We start from the raw sequence: 17,104 nt of genomic DNA on the forward strand, positions 1-17,104 counted from the left end.
ATTTGAATTTTTCGAGTGGTTTGCAACTATAGTAAAAATCAATTTTTTGTTTCGCCATTTTTGTATTTCATGGATTTTGAGCTAAATTTTGGCTACTTTCTGTTCACTTTTTAATTTTGTTTTGCTAAGAGTCAATTTAGTGTGGTTTTTGGAGTCTATTGTGGTGTTCTTACGTTTATAAGTGTTTTCAATCATTCAAAGTATAATTTTTGATTATATTTCTTTCAGTTTCTTCTAGACCGCTGGTTTATAGAGATGTTACTAAACTTTTTGCAACAACTAATATAAGATCAATATTTTAGCTCTTTTTTTTTAGCAAAAAACCTAAGCAATATTTGAATTATTTTTTGTTTTCAATCTCTTGCAACTTTGAAACTTTTGAGAGCAAAATTCGGAATCAATTTCTGTTTTGCTTTATTTATTTCTGTCGACGTGGATTGTGGACGACTCTTTAGACAATTTCGTTCTTAATAAGCATTTAAAGAATTCTTCAAATTCATTTTTTTTTTAGGAAAAAATCATATTCCAATAATGCATATGGTGCTAAAAATTATTTCAAATCGTAAAACTCTTGGTGACTTCCTATAAATGTACTCGTTGTCGAGATATCCCAAAATTAAGTATATTTATGGAATTACACCTTTGATGATTCTTCAGGAATAATCACAGACTCATACAAATGTATGATTATTAGTACACAGTTAACTCTCAGACAGCGAAAATTTAGTTGAATAATTTCTTTCTGATTTCGGATTTTCCATTTCTGATTGGGTTTTGATATCTGATGATGGTTTTCCGATGTCAGATTTTTGAGTTCTAATTTCTGAATTTAGATCTAGTTTTCGATTTAAATAATTCATCTTGCAGATTTCGAATTCGAAATCTATGACTTCTGTTACGAATATTGATTTTCAGATTTATGTTTTTTATCATTCCACAATTCCGTTTGTTTTACTACATTAGGAGCTCATTCTGATCGCATCCCGCGCAAATATCGTCATTTTTTTGATAATTGTTTTAAAGTTGAAAACAACAATAGAAACTATTGTTAATAATATATTCTAGTAGCTAGCAAATGACATCGTTTCTGTTCCATTTATCAATATTCTGCAAGCACTTTTTCCCACTTGGGCCCACTGTAGTGTAAAACGACCAGTTAAAAACTGTTAACACAAAGGAAATACCGGAAACGTGGGCTCTTCAAGGAAAAAGTATAAACGCGTGTGGTCACTAGTAGCTAACAGAACGGAATGAATAAGTCTTTATTTCTTTTTATTATAGATAAACTAATGAGCGGCAGTGTTGCCGATTTGGTAGCTTCAACAATCGTTGCTATTCGATCCCATAGGTTCAACACTCCTCCTCAACGTAGATGGAATTGATGCCAATCGCCTTCCGCAACATCTGCAACTTTACCGCCTGAAGTGGTTTTGTCAACAGATCGGCTTCCATGAACTCGGTTGGACAATACTGCATCTGTATAACGCCATCGCTCACCATCTGCTTCACAAAACTGCATTTCGTGTCAATGTGCTTCGATTTCTTCTGTGCTCGATCTGGCTGCGTGAGAGCAATGCAGCTCTGATTGTCTTCCATCACCATAATTGGAAGTTTCAACTGCTCGCCTATATCTGCCAACAATTTGAGGATCCATTGGAGTTCCTGGAGGCATTCCGCGAGAGCAATAAATTCAGCTTCAGTGCTGGACAAAGCAACACATTTCTGCTTTCGGCAACCCCACCCGATCACACCTCCACCGAATTTTAATACGTATCCAGAACTTGACTTGCGATCACTTACGTCACCTGCCCAGTCTGCATCCACCCAGCACACAAGTTCTCGGTCGTCATATCCAAGTTGCAGTTCCATATCTGCTGTGCCCTTTAAATAGCGGAGCACGCGTTTCGCCTCGTTCCAATCGGCCTGTGATGGATTTTTCACTCGTCGACCTAGAATAGAAGTAGCGATCGATATGTCCGGTCGGATGTTCACGGCAACGTATAATAAGGCACCAATGAGACTTTGATAGTGCTCTACAGTTTCCAATTTGATGCTATCCTCCTCCTTACGTTGAAGAAAGCCGGGATCCATTGGAATTTTCGATGTTTTGGATGAAAGCATCCCGAATTTTTCTAAAATTCGCGTTAGATAAACATTCTGGTTTATACGATATTGCCCACCTACCAAACGAACTTGGATTCCAAGAAACAGTTTTAAATCGCCTAGAATGGTAATTTTGAAGTTATCACTCAAGCCCTGAGCAATTTTAGCAAATTCATCCTCCGTGTTGCATATAATAATAACATCGTCCACGTATAACAACAAAAAAAAAACATATTGTTTTCCAGTTTCTCGTTTGTATAGGCAAGGGTCAGCTTCTGACTGGTGAAATCCTAATGATTTAAGCACTTCGTCGATCCATTTATTCCAGACTCGTGCGGCCTGCTTGAGCCCGTATAAGCTGCGCCTCAAATGACAAACTAGCTTTCGGTCACTTTGTTCGTAGCCAGGAGGTTGGCTCATGAATATTTGTTCCTGCAATTGGCCGTATAAATAGGCGGTTTTGATGTCGATGTGTTTGGCTAGCATCTTTCTGCGACTAGCGACTGTCAACATGGTTCTGAACGTAGTCTGTCGTACTACGGGGGCAAAGACGTGATCGTAATCTGTCCCAAATTTTTGACAGAATCCCTGCGCAACCAACCGCGCTTTGTACTGAACTATATCGCCGTTTTCATCCTCTTTGCATTTGAAAATCCACTTACATCCTATTATTTTCCGATTAGGTGGTGGTTCCACTAGCTGCCATGTTTTATTTTCTTGGTGAGATTTCATTTCTTCGTCCATTGCGGATTTCCATTCGGTGCATCGTGGACTCGACATTGCTTCACGAAACGAACGAGGTTCTACTGCATCATGTTTCACTGAATTCGCTTCCGCACGATAACGTGTGGGTGGAACTCCTGCTGTAGCTCTTTCAGATCGGCGAATAGGCTCCACTACCGGCAATTCTTCTGCCTCGTCGTTTATCCGGATTTCTGCATCATTCTCATCCCAACCATAAAACTCTTCGTCCGATTCAGGATCATAGTTCCTTGCACCTGAATTAGGTGTTCCATTTAATATCACCTCAACAGCTTCGACGGGTGCAACAGAGGATTGAACGTCTTCTCTTTTTTCCGAACTCTCCTCCTCAAGCTCTAGAAAGCGAACATCTCTACTGATTTTAATCTCACCGGTTCTTGTATCCAATAGTCGGTAAGCTTTGTGTTCGGTGGAATAACCGACAAATGTCATTTCTACGGCCCTTGCATCTAATTTTTTGCGTTTCACTGACGGGATCAGAACATACGCTGTACAACCAAATAAACGAAAATGTTTGAGATCAGGTTTTCGGCCGAACCAAACCTCGAAAGGTGTTTTTGATATCGACGATGTTGGCAATCGATTTTGTATATAACAAGCTGTATTTACAGCTTCAGCCCAAAACCGTTTGTGCAGTCCAGAATCCGATAACAAACATCGAGCCATTTCACTCAGCGTTCGGTTTTTTCGTTCGGATATCCCGTTCTGCTGGGGCGAATATGCAGCGGTATACTCTGCACGTATGCCTTCTTCCTGGTAAAATTGTCGCAATACCCTACTGGAGTATTCTCCTCCTTGGTCCGAGCATATGGCACGAGGTTTACGTCCAAACTGATTTTCGACCAAACGAACATATTCTCGAATTTTCATTTCCACCTCGGATTTCTCCTTCAAGAAAAACACATATGCATACCGGCTATGGTCGTCTATCATCGTTAAGTAGTAGCGACATCCACCTGGTGTGACTTCCAACGGCCCACAAACGTCACTGTGAACAATATCCAGTACCTCTCGTGATGTTTTCTCGGCCACTTGCGGAAAAGGTGGACGAACCATTTTGCACTCGACACAACATTTGCACGTACATTCAATGCCGCAATTTTCTACATTCATTCCCGTAGCCAAACCGTTACGTTTTATAACTCACACTACGTTTTGGTCGCGATGCCCTAGGCGCCGGTGCCAAGTATGTTGGCAGTTTTTAGTATGTTGACGTTGTTCGGTTTTTGCCACACGATCAACCGCTTCGCGTATCCAATACATATCACTTTTTCGGTCTCCGATTGCAACTGTTGTGCTCCCATACATGAGCTTGCAACCAGCCTTGTCGAAAAACGCTAGTACACCTTTCGATGCAAGTCTACTGACTGATATCATATTGCTTTCCAATGTAGGAACGTATAATACACCCGTTAGTGTTATATTCACTGATTCACCGCTACCATCTTCGCAAACGATTAAACAATTTCCCACACCTTCGACTCGAGTTTCGGGCCGTCGGCGACTATAACATTCGAACGCGAACCGGTTTCAGTTTGTAATTCAGTGAACGCACTCTTATCTTTACACATATGCGAAGTCGCACTCGAGTCGATCAACCACGAACACGGACTGCTTCTCTCATTTCTCTCGCGACGCACCATAAACGTAAACGATATTTTGTCATCTTCGCGCACTTTTCTTGCTTTCTGGTTTTGATTCGATTTGGCATTACTCTGCTCACCACTACTATCGCGCTTTTGAGCTAGAAACTCTCTGCAGTTTCTCTTTTTATGTCCTGTTTTACCACAGAAAAAACACGATACTGCAGGTTTGGCAGCGCTGCTAGCTTTCAGCACACGCTCTTCGAGATGATTCCCACCATATAATTTTTCACTCTCCTCGATGAGTTTGGTTCGAACAAGTTGCATCGTGAGCTCTTGATCGGAGCGACTCTCAAGAGCCGTCGTGAGGCTGTCAAAACGACTCGGAAGGGCACGTAAAATCATCGCTACTTGCATGTATTCCGAAAGTTTTTCACCAGCGTTTTCCAGTCGCGCGTACAACTCCTCAATTCCGAAAAGGAAATCTTCCATGTTTTTTCCTTCCTTGTATTGAGCATTGCAGATTTCCTTCAGTAAGGAGACTTTTCCTGTTAACGTCGCTTGATGATGATGCGATTTGAGTGCATCCTACATGGCGGACGTTTTCGCCATGATGAAGTTATGTTGGTTATCTTCCACCAACAGCGCGATGGTCGCCATCGCCTTGGAATCTGCTTCTTTCCACTCATTGGTAATCGGTGTTGGCGGTACTCCTGGGTCAACGTAGCTCCACGTACCCTCTCTCCGCAACAACATCTGAACCTTAAACGACCAGGAACGATAATTCCTGTTGTTCAGTCGAATCACACCAACTTTTGCAAAGTCCATTTTAATTTTGCATCGAAACACAAAAACAAAAAAGCCAGATCGCAAACTTTTCACTCTGGCCCAAAAGCTGTGCACATAACCTGTTAACACAAAGGAAATACCGGAAACGTGGGCTCTTCAAGGAAAAAGTATAAACGCGTGTGGTCACTAGTAGCTAACAGAACGGAATGAATAAGTCTTTATTTCTCTTTATTATAGACTAGTTGAACATTCCCGGCGATGCTCGGGATCAAAGGTTTCAAAGATAGATTTTTTTTATATTTCATTGCTGCATTAGCTCAACTCACTTCAAAAATATAATTTACATCTTATACTTCCATCATCACTTTAAGTAGGGTGTCGAACGTCTTCGTCAGTGGTTTTTTTCGGACCTTTTTTGCATAAGATTGCGCCAGCAAAACTGACAAAGAAAACCACTGACGAAGACGTTCGATACCCTACTTTAATATTCTGAGAACGCGCAGAACGGAAACACCCATATTGGATTGTTTTTTGTGATTTTGGGCTGATTTACAGAAACTGGAAGTCACCATTTTGGATTTCCAAATGACGTATGGAGTTCCACTTTCGAAAGTATTGAAATTGTTGGCCAAATATCACTTTAGAAGTCATAAATTTGCATGTTTCATGTAGTTTTGTGAATAATATATCAAATTTAGTAATCTGATACTTGTTATTTTTCTTCAAATGTCTTTTCTGAACGTTAACAAACATTTTAGTGAAAAAAAAAATTGTGTCATCGCTATAAAATGACGTATGGCGGTCCACTTTCGGAAGTATTGAAATTGTTGGCCATATATCAATTTGAGTTATTTTCCTGAAACCGGAGGTCGCCATTTTTTAATCCACAAAACTTTGTAGAAAATAAGAAAATAAAAGTTTTTTAATGGTTAAGCTGCCTCTCAATCGATATTCAAACAAATAAATCGTAACCTTTCCTGCAGCTAAATGTGAGTTCTAGTTTGGATTAACGCAAAAAAAGTAAAACAGTAAGATTAAGAGCTGAATGACCTTCTGGTTAAAAGCTCTCTAATAAAAATCAAATTCAAATTCAAAAGTACAAAAGTAAATCGAATGCCGTAAAATGTAATTATTCACAAAACTACGAAAACATCAGAAATGTAAAATGTTCATGCTCGAGACATGGATTATTCATCAAAAAAAATTGTAGATGAAAGAACAACGAACATTTTATTGCAAAAAAAAAAGCAAATCATTGAATTTTGATTCAGAAGCTAATTGCGCATAAAAAGTCAAAGTTTCGCATGTAATCGTATAAAAACGTATAAATTAAAATAAAATATTTTTCGGTGATTTTCTGTATTCTGATTGCTGTATGTGGTCCTCGTGGCTCTGTGGTTAGCGATGTCGATGGGCTCCCACACGGTTGTGATATCGGGTTCAATCCCCGATCAGGTCGAGAATCTTTTCGAACTGCAATTTTTCTCGACTCAGCTCTGGGGCACGGTGTATCGTTGTTCTTATCCTACAACATGCAAAATGTGCTAAAACAATATCAATAACGAATTTTCTCAACTAATCTGGTTGATCGAGAGCGCTATTAGAAGGTTGCAATATTGTTTTGCTGCATACAGAAAATCATCTTCAAACATACATTTTATATTTTAACATAAACAAACATTTTAATGAAAAAATAATCACATGTCATCGCTTTAAATTTTTATCTAGAGAAAAATCCAGCATAAAAAGTCATAATTTTGCATGTTTCATGCAGTTTTGTGAATAATATCTCAAGTTTTAGTAATCATATACATTTTATTTTTGCTCAAATGTCTTTCCTGAACGTTAACAAACATTTTAGTGAAAAAAAAAATCATATGTCAACGCTTTGAATTTTGATTTAGAGGCAAATTTAGCACAGAAAGCCATAATTTTGCGTGTTTTCGGTAGTTTCGCGAATAATACTCAAGTTTTAGTAATCAGATACTAATTATTTTTCCTTACATATCTTTCCTGAACGCTGACAAACATTTAATGAAAAAAGAATCACATGTTATCGCTTTGAAATTAGATTTAGAGGCGAATTCAGCATAAAAAGTCATACTTTGCTTGTTTTACGTAGTTTTGTGAATAAAATCTCAAGTTTTAGTAAACAGATACTTGTTACTTTTCTTCAAATGTCTTTCCTGAACGTTAACAAACATTTTAATGCATAAAAAATCACAATCACAAACGACAAACGTTTTAATGAAAAAAGAATCACATGTCATGGCTCTAAATTTTGTTTTAGAGGCAAATTCAGCATAAAAAGTCATAATTTTGCAAGTTTTACGTAGTTTTGTGAATAAAATCTCAAGTTTTAGTAATCAGATACTTGTTACTTTCCTTTAAATGTCTTTCCTGAACGTTCACAAACATTTTAATGTAAAAAAATCACATGTCATCGCTTTAAATTTTGATTAGAGGCAAATTCAGCATAAAAAGTCATAAAGTTGCATGTTTCACGTAGTTTTGTGAATAAAATCTCAAGTTTTAGTTATCAGATACTATTTATTTTTCCTCAAATGTCTTTCCTGAACGTTAACAAACATTTTAGTGAAAAAAAATCATATGTCAACGCTTTGAATTTTGATTTAGAGGCAAATTTAGCACAGAAAGCCATAATTTTGCGTGTTTACGGTAGTTTTGCAAATAATACTCAAGTTTTAGTAATCAGATACTAATTATTTTTCCTTACATATCTTTCCTGAACGCTGACAAACATTTAATGAAAAAAGAATCACATGTCATGGCTTTAAATTTAGTTTTAGAGGCAAATTCAGCATAAAAAGTCATAATTTTGCAAGTTTTACGTAGTTTTGTGAATAAAATCTCAAGATTTAGTAAACAGATACTCGTTACTTTCCTTCAAATGTCTTTCCAAAACGTTTACAAACATTTTAACGTAAAAAAATCACATGTCATCGCTTGAAATTTTGATTTAGAGGCAAATTCAGCATATTTTTGCTTGTTTTACGTAGTTTTGTGAATAAAATCTCAAGTTTTAGTTATCAGATACTAATTATTTTTCCTCGAATGTCTTCCCTGAATATTAACAAACATTTTAGAGTAAAAAATCATATGTCAACGCTTTGAATTTTGATTTAGAGGCAAATTTAGCACAGAAAGTCATAATTTTGCGTGTTTTACGTAGTTTCGTGAATAATATCTCAAGTTCTAGTAATTAGATACCTATTATTTTTTCTCAAATATCTTTCTTAAACATCAACGAACATTTAGTGAAAAAAGAATCACATGTCATCGCTTCGAATTTTGATTTGGAGACGAATTAAGTATAAAAAGTCATAATTTTGCATGTTTTACGTAGTTTTGTGAATAATATCTCAAGTTTTAGTAACCAGATACTACTTATTTTTCCTCGAATGTCTTCCCTGAACATTAGCAAACATTTTAGTGAAAAAAGAATCATATGTCATCGCTTTGAATTTTGATTTAGAGGCAAATTTAGCACAGATATTCAGAATTTTACATGTTTTACGTAGTTTTGTGAATAATTTCTCAAGTTTTAGTAATTAGATAACTTTTTTTTTATAACTAATGTCTTTCCTGAACATCAGCGAACATGTGTTACATGTGAACATCATGTTAAAAAACCTACATGTCACCGCTTATTATTTTTGATTTAGAACGATTCACTGATGATGATTACTGTACACCACAGAGACTGAGGGAATAATATCAATAAGATCAAGCGTTACGGAATTCCATTTTTATATAGTAGATAAACTAATGAGCGGCAGTGTTGCCGATTTGGTAGCTTCAACAATCGTTGCTATTCGATCCCATAGGTTCAACAAAAACTCGGTTGTGGACAATCGAATTTTTTCATTGTTGTTTTTCTTGATTAGAACAATACAAGCCCGCATCATGATAATGACGTTGGAGAAAAATCGGCCCATAAAATGCTTTGATCTTGGTAACTGTTCAAGCCGTTCCTTTTTTTTTTTATTCTCGCTTATTTTCCGTCGGTCTGGTGCCGCCATCCGTTGTGGCCAATCACCGACGCCCAGGGAGGCGACTCCACACCCAGGACCCTAACTCACGACCCGTTTATTAACGGACCGGCGCCAACGGCTTTACTTCCTCATGCGATGGAAGGCGTGATCCCAGAGATTTTTCGCCTCAGAAAATCTCCCGGTGTCGGCTAGGATTGAATCTAGACCAGTTGGGTTGGTTGTGAGTGGATCACGCCACCTCACAACCATCGACACCTATGTCGGCGGTGGGATTCGAACCCAGGTGTCGAGCGTGGTTGGCGGAGACGTCAAGCCGTTCCTTACCTTAGTAAAAATTTCGATTTTCCATAAGGTCAAATCCCTAGGGTTTTTTTATTCAGCCAACGCTCAATAAGTTTTAAAATGGCACATTGGTTTGTTTTTAATTTTGCAATTACTTTAATTCCTTGTCAAAACTTGCGCGTATTCTGGACAAAATTGATTGCAAAGCCGTCATGCTGAACTATTTCATGTTATTCAATTAAAACAAACTGATTTTTTCGGTTCGGTTATCCGATTAGCTTTTTTGGTGGCCACCTTTCATGCAATCCTTGCAGCTCGTACACGGATGCCCTAAATGGCAATCGTGCTGATTAATGGAGCTTTTTCCCACTGACATAAGCAAGTCAATCGCGTTTAACACAGTTCTGTAATGAAGCGCGGAATGTTGGTAAAATCCTAACGATGACAAATAACCACTGTCACTATTTGGCCCCCAGCGTAGATTAATGAAATTAGATACACAATATTAAAGAAAAAAAGCAAACGTAGCGAATATTCCCGCATTTCTACGGTACGAGTGTAATCTGCAAACTAGCAGCAGAATCAATAATTTTGATAAATGATTGTTTGCTGAATTAAAAAAACTGGCTCAAGCTACGATTGCGCAACTCACTCGCACCGAAATAGGCTCACTAAAATCGTAACCTAACCTCCTCGATGAGTCTCCATTTTTTCGTCGGATGAAATATAATACCTCTTCTGAAGCGTAGCACGAGTGTTTGCAATGGCCAAAGCTCGATTTGACGTATAATAATTCATCTTCTTAGGTATGAACCGTACAGCAATTAAGTTAGCTCTCAGGAAGATTCAATCAATAGGATCGCTTAGTTTTTATACAAGATCGACACAAGATGAGTAACCGAGTTATGACAGTTCGAAGAATGCACTTTCAGCAAAAAAGCTGCCAAGAGTAGATCCGCTTCGCTCGTCGTCGAGTGTCGATTTTGGCACTCCCGACACGACAAGTGCCTGTGCTGACTGGTGAAGTGATCCTTTTCTTGACCCCTCGGTAAGCTCGCATTAACGCGTGGGCCTGGGGCGAAAAATTGATTCGCAACCACACTACGGCAATGAACGACTTCGTCATCATCGACACCGCATCGCCAATCGTTGCGTCGCGTCACGGCTTTCGTGCCGTGCGTCGTCGTGATAAAGCGCAAAAACTAACCTGCAAAGAAAGAAAAAAAAGTTGAGAGCAAAATTAGCAGTGAGAAAAAGCAAAGAAAAAAAAATCTGGCAAGTCACTTAATAAGCCCAACAAACACGACGCTGCCTTAGTGTGTATTTCCAAAGTTTAAATTTCGCGAATTCCTCCGGGCTGATCCGCCACGCCAGTTCCACTTCAGCTCGGATGAGAGCATTTCAATTTTTCTGCGTACACACAACTTTCGATGGCCGAAAAAAGGCCACCATTATCCGAGCAGCGAACTGAAAAGGTCAGCGAATTGATCTTCCACCCCCTCGCTCACTCACTGCAGTCACCCGCGCGTACTGACCCTTCAGTGTTGTTTCCTTTATCATTATGATATTATTATTTTTTGTTTGTTAGTTAGATCTACAAGTGTCGAGCTTGATATTCGGCGCCTCTTAATGTCCGAACGTCACGCGCAGAGTGCGGCCGACTTTCTTGCGACGGTTCCGGGGCCGGAGAAAATCGCCGCTAATCGCTGCGAGTAAATTGTGCGGTGCGCTTCGACGCTACGAGGGTCAATCGAAAACGTTAAGAGCATCGGGATAACATTTTCGAGTGGGTTTTATTTTCGTAATGGATACCTTCGCACTGCCTGCGATTCACTGCATAGGTTGGCTTTTGTTGGAAGACCCCTTAGGCGTTTGCTTTTTTATTTCATTTATTATGGACATTAACCCTGTCATTTTTTTTACTTTATGAGATGCCCTTGCGTAAATGATTGCAGTCAATAGAATTTTAGTTTATCTTTTGCCTTTTCTTTCATTGTCATACTAATTGATGGTTGATTACAAGCAATTCAATGAACAACCATATAAAAAAAATTCACACGCAATATGACCACGAATAAAATAAAGAAGCATTCTCCAAATCCCTAATAATATCAGCTTCGCGGATGAATTTTAAATAGGTTTGGGCACTCATCCCATTCAAGTCACTACGTTAAATTAAAAACAAACAGTTTATTGAATTTTCGTCTGCTGCAGTGTTCCCTACAAATCGGGCAAAAATCAACTGTTTATTCCCACTTTAAGAAACATTTTATGTTTTTATTTATGATATTTTGTTTTAAATTTGAGTTCATCACCCATTAATATTTAATTTAAATTTCTGGTCTAATTGGCCGAATAGCAATCTAATTAGATTTTTTTCGTTTTTGTCGACCATGTTTGCCTTAGAGCTCTAACTGAAAATAAATGAAAGATTGTAGCTTTTAACCGTTCCTGTGAAATTTGGCACGCTTAGCCAACTCGGAAGTGCGTAAAGTTTTAAATGACTTCAATAAAGTTTTACCGTAAGCAAACATAATAATGACGAACACGACGATCTGTTACTTTGAGGCGTTATGACGCACTTTCGAGCTTACTTGAAGCGCCAAAATTCACAGGAATAGTAAAAAGCTATACTGCCGCGCATAGCAAGTCCACACAATTTGCAAAGGGAAATGGTAGCTAACTTTGCATAGTTTCGTAACAACAGATGAACCAAACAACCTTGTTAAGGAAAACTTCGGGAAAACATCAAAACATATATTCAGTGGAATTCCCGGTTTTTTCCCGGTTCTAAACAATTCCCGATTGGGTGGCCACCCTGCGCTCTCCAAAACTAGGGCAGCAGTGACGGAACCCCCCCCCCCACTAGAAGATTGCCGGAGGGCAGATTTAGCCAGTATGGAATTGAATAAAAGTTCGTTTTTCTCGGCTTGCTCGAAATCGAATAGGACAGACTCACGGCAGTATAATTGAGACGTCGGAAATCAATACCAGAAGTCATTTTAAGTTCCAGGTGGTGACTCCAGTTTCTGAAGAAAACAAAAAACTAAATTGTCAAATACCACCTAAATGGATATTTTCGGAACTCAAATGATGCCCAAAAATCAAGAATTAACTATAGAAGCCATTCTGAAACACATAATGGGGACTTCAAAATGATTGAAGGCCACTTTCGGAATCGGGATGATTGGCAGACATTAGTAGATACTTAAAAAATTCGCACACGTGAACTGTTTCAAATTAAACTTACCAACTGTCAGGTATTCAACGGTTTTATTAAGAAGACGATTTCTTTCGTTAAGACTCCTGGAATCAAGAAAAAGCAATTTTCAACATTTCTGAACATACAGCAATATTCTGGAAAATCATCATTTTAATCAAAATATCACAAATTTTAATTGGATCCCAAAAAAATCCGTTTTTTTATCATTTCGCTAAATTCATTTTTTTGACCGTGATAAAATAGAAAAAGCACTGTGCCATCAATTTTCCTTGATCGGGATGAACTTGTGTTTCTTTGTCAAGTTCAATTCGTAAGGAATAAAGACAAAAGATTGACTCAAGCTTCCTTCTTGGCGAATGCGAAAAGCCGGACCTTTCTCTTGACTTCTTCCATCAAGTTTCGCACAGCCTTCTTGGTCACTTTGTACGCCGCAGAACGACAGTTAGCCTTGAACTTCTTATAGGCGACACTCCCAGCTTGCTTGCGACATCTCGGACAGATAGGTTGGGATTCCGCTTGAAACTGCTGGCCACTCTTCTCGTTGGTTTTGCGGTTTTCGACTTTTATTTTGCTCCCAGTCCGGACGTTTTCCAAACACTTTTATTACGTTGGTGACGGTTGGTTTGGCCACATTCGAAAGTTTAGCCAACTTGGTGTGCGAGTAATTCGGATTTTCGCAGTGCGCGAGCAAAATTTTGATGTGTTGCTGCTCTTGCTTCGACGCCATTTTTACAACTGAAGAGTAAATGTAAAAATCAAACATAGGGTATGATGCTATTCACACATCTTTAAAATTTCAGGTGTTCAGATTTGTTCATTTTTGATACACGATAAAAATAATACGGCAAATTGAAGTTAAGCAATTTTTGACCGTAACACTCTTTGATGTTAGTTTTCCGTAATCGGAATGATAACCAAAGGCGTATTCGGCTTCAGTTACCGTTTTGAATTTCTTTAAGAACTCCACATCATTTCCAGAGAGTTTTTTTTATTAGTGTTGAATACAACTTTCTGACATAAACAAATTGATAGAAGATAGTCTATCGCATTACAGACAGAGAAAGAGAATAAGTACTGAAATGCCGGTACTTTGAATTGACTGATTCCAATCAAGTATTCATCTTATTCATCATTCATCTCACTCCATTATTCATTTCCACAGCTTGGTGCACCTATATTCATCTTATTTCTCTCATTTGTCCAATTTACCGTCAAATTTCTACAAATTTTGAAAGTAAATCTATTTGCTTCTCGATTTTGTTAGGTGGTTGAAAGTTTTACGTTGAAAAAATGGTAAAATCTGACGATAAATTGATCAAAGAGGCGTGATGAAATAAATATAGGAGCGATTACCCTATATTCCATAATCTATCGTAAGAACTTTATTGACATAAAACAAGATGTTATAATTCTACGTTAACCTTGTGATCGTGGCTCACACACAACCTTTTCAACTTTTTACTACATTTTCATCTTGAAAATATGTAGCGAAAAGGATATGTAGATAAAAGGATACAGATATATATCTTCTTATAAAGACAGTTGTAGATTTTATTACATGTTAGGCGAGAGATCGCGCTGGTTTCTCGAAACAACTTTTTCTTGCGCACCACACACAATTCCGTTTTTGAGGTTTGACGGCTCAAAATAAAGTTTTTTTTTTAAATCAGGGGCCTTCAGGTAGCGTAAAACAAGTTTGTTATTGTTTTTCAGCGGGTAAAATAAAAAAAATGGCTTTCTGTTACGTAATGGTAACTTATTTTATTTTCAATTTTTGAATAACTTCTGGAGAAGTTTAGTTTCTGGAGATAGCTTTTTACAATCTTTGAGCAAAAAACAAAAAAATGCGTGAAAAAGTCTAAAAAATTAGATTTATACTCAAATAACTCAACATGTTTCAGTGATATTAGTACAAACTTGAATATATTTCGAAAGCTCTGTTTATCTTCTTTCCAAAACTGCTAAAATATTGAAAATCGGTCAAGGAATGACTGAGTTGAAAAAAGGTTTTATGCACTGAGGTCCAAAAACCGTATTTTGACCAAAACTTCAGATTTTTGGGGTGTTTGGAAAATTTCTAGTATGAGCGAATGTTACACTCAACAAGACCTACAACGCAAACAGTATGTGAAGTAAAGAGAGCGAAAAATAAGCGAACTGGAAATGTGATACAGATTTGGAAAAATATACCGCATCCCGACGGGACAGGGACAGTGACGGGAACAGGGAGATTGCGGGTTCATATCACATTTCCAGTTCGCTTATTTTTCGCTCTCTTTACTTCACATGCTGTCTGCTTAATGAACTTGCGTGTTAACGGGAAAAAGCCGTTGTTAAAAAAAGAAATTTAGTTCGAAAAAAAAGACCTACAACCTACACTAGGTCACTTCAGAAGTTTTAAATCGCTATAGCACAGTGTTTTCGAAAATCATTTAAGTTCACTTTAATTTACGCTGTTGATTCATTTCACTTTTTTATTCTTCTTTACTTCTTTCATTTTCACTTATTACTACGCACAAACGTATTTCAACGCCGACTTGGTGTCATCATCAGTGCTTATATAAACCGTGGGGAGAGAAAATAGCGAAACCCCTAAACTTTTATATCGAAGTAGGTCAACGAAAGGGTCAAATTTTAAAATAGAGAACGTAAACAGCTTGAGTTAGAAACGTGCGGCCTGGTGATTCATGTCTTTTCTGTGATTTTAGACATTAAAAAGCCATGAGAAATGAATAGGTACCTTGATCTCTGTTAAGGAGGGTACCGGGATTTTGTTTGAAAATTTCTAAACTCTCTGCGACATCAAATTTCCAAGGAGATGTTACAGATCAATCTAGACTAATATTGTCGGTAATCATAGCATGATGGAAATGGTAATGGAAATTATGTTCGGTTATTTTGGATCTGAAATGGTTTTTGAGCTACAATGCTTTGAATGCTTTCAAATGATGACCTACGCCAAAATGCATACGCCCTTTAAAAAAATTACTCTTGAGCCTAATAAAATACTCCACCTGTGAAAAAGACTCAGTTTGCTTAGCCAAATACGTGTGCGAAGTTCTATTTAAATCAAATTGGTCGTTATTCGGTTATTTGGCATGGAAAGTTTGAATCTTTTTATTACTTACTTAATTGATTTGAACCAAATCAAAAGTTTATTAACCATGTTCAGCATAGTCTCATTTTGAGAGGTGATGCCTCCAGAATCTTTTGACAGCTCATGAGCATCCAGAAGTATTGTAGACCTTTGTTACAGCTGGTTGAAATCGATAAAATTTTAGCTTTCTGTTGTTGCATTCGATGCTTCCGTACCGTTCACTTATTTTCAAAACAATCAAGTGCAACGTAGTGATTTATCATCAAACCCACTTTGTACATTGTCAAAGAAGGTTAGATTAGTCAATCTGTAAACTTGAAAGACTTATGAATAGTCTCGATATTGCCAGAGTACATTCTAATAAACACAAAAATTCTGTAAATCCGAACTGAGTTACATCATTGTGAAAACCATCGAAAAATTTCAAAGTTTCAGCTTCAGGCAGTGTTGTTGCCTTAGTTTCTAGAACATACCTCTGTCATGTAACGAATGAGTGTTCTGAGACATTCTCAACAGGTTGCTATTGAATTCGGATCCTTTGATCACGAGCTCTAGACCAAAATCTAAGAAAAACGGTCAAGTTTTTTCGTCCGAAACAATGCAAATGTTGCAAGTAAAATCTTCGTACACGGACAATGATAATAATACTAGTGATTCTTCAGATTCTTCTAAGTGCTCAGATTGATTATTAAACAAAACAGTGTTCACCCTGAACCTCACTGATCTAAAAAAATAGTTATATTTCATTCATAAAGGCTCAGTCATTTGTTATAAATAGAGTAGTGAGAGGCAATAGTACGCACTCAATTGTTTTTGCAACAGAACTATTGCAAACAATTATAATAAAATTCGGTTTTGTTTCCAAGCGGTACATGAACCTTTCGCCTTCAAAATGTATTACCAGAGTTTTTCGAATTTTGTTTGTGGCAGGAGAATTTCACTTGTTAGAAAAAATACTCAGATGTGAACTTTTACCCAGCATGCGTGGCAAAAGTACGCAATTTACGGGGCAAAAGTTCGCACTGTAACAAAACAATATCGCACGCAAGCCTGGGGGGCTTATGCGGTCTCGATCAACTAGATTAGTTGAGAGAATTCGTTATCGATATTGTTTTTGGCACATTTTGCATGTGTGGGATAAGTACAACGATACACCGTGCCCCAGTGCTGAGTCGAGAAAATTTCCAGCTCGAAAAGATCCTCGACCTGATCGGGAATCGATCCCGATATCACAACCGTGTGGGAGAGC

The 17,104-nt window shown here is 37.7% G+C and overlaps 1 protein-coding gene across 1 annotated transcript in view; it reads right to left on the minus strand.

The window, feature by feature from the left end:
* Window positions 1–10,625: 10,625 nt before the first annotated feature.
* Window positions 10,626–17,104, minus strand: part of LOC129732420 (uncharacterized) — a 127,154-nt gene continuing 120,675 nt past the window's right edge. Inside the window, exon 4 of the mRNA XM_055693307.1 lies at window positions 10,626–10,742. Coding sequence (XP_055549282.1) covers window positions 10,695–10,742 — 48 coding nt within the window. The 3' untranslated portion in view covers window positions 10,626–10,694. The remainder of the gene's footprint in view (window positions 10,743–17,104) is intronic.

Source organism: Wyeomyia smithii, chromosome 3 (assembly GCF_029784165.1).
Source record: "Wyeomyia smithii strain HCP4-BCI-WySm-NY-G18 chromosome 3, ASM2978416v1, whole genome shotgun sequence".
Taxonomy (NCBI): domain Eukaryota; kingdom Metazoa; phylum Arthropoda; class Insecta; order Diptera; family Culicidae; genus Wyeomyia; species Wyeomyia smithii.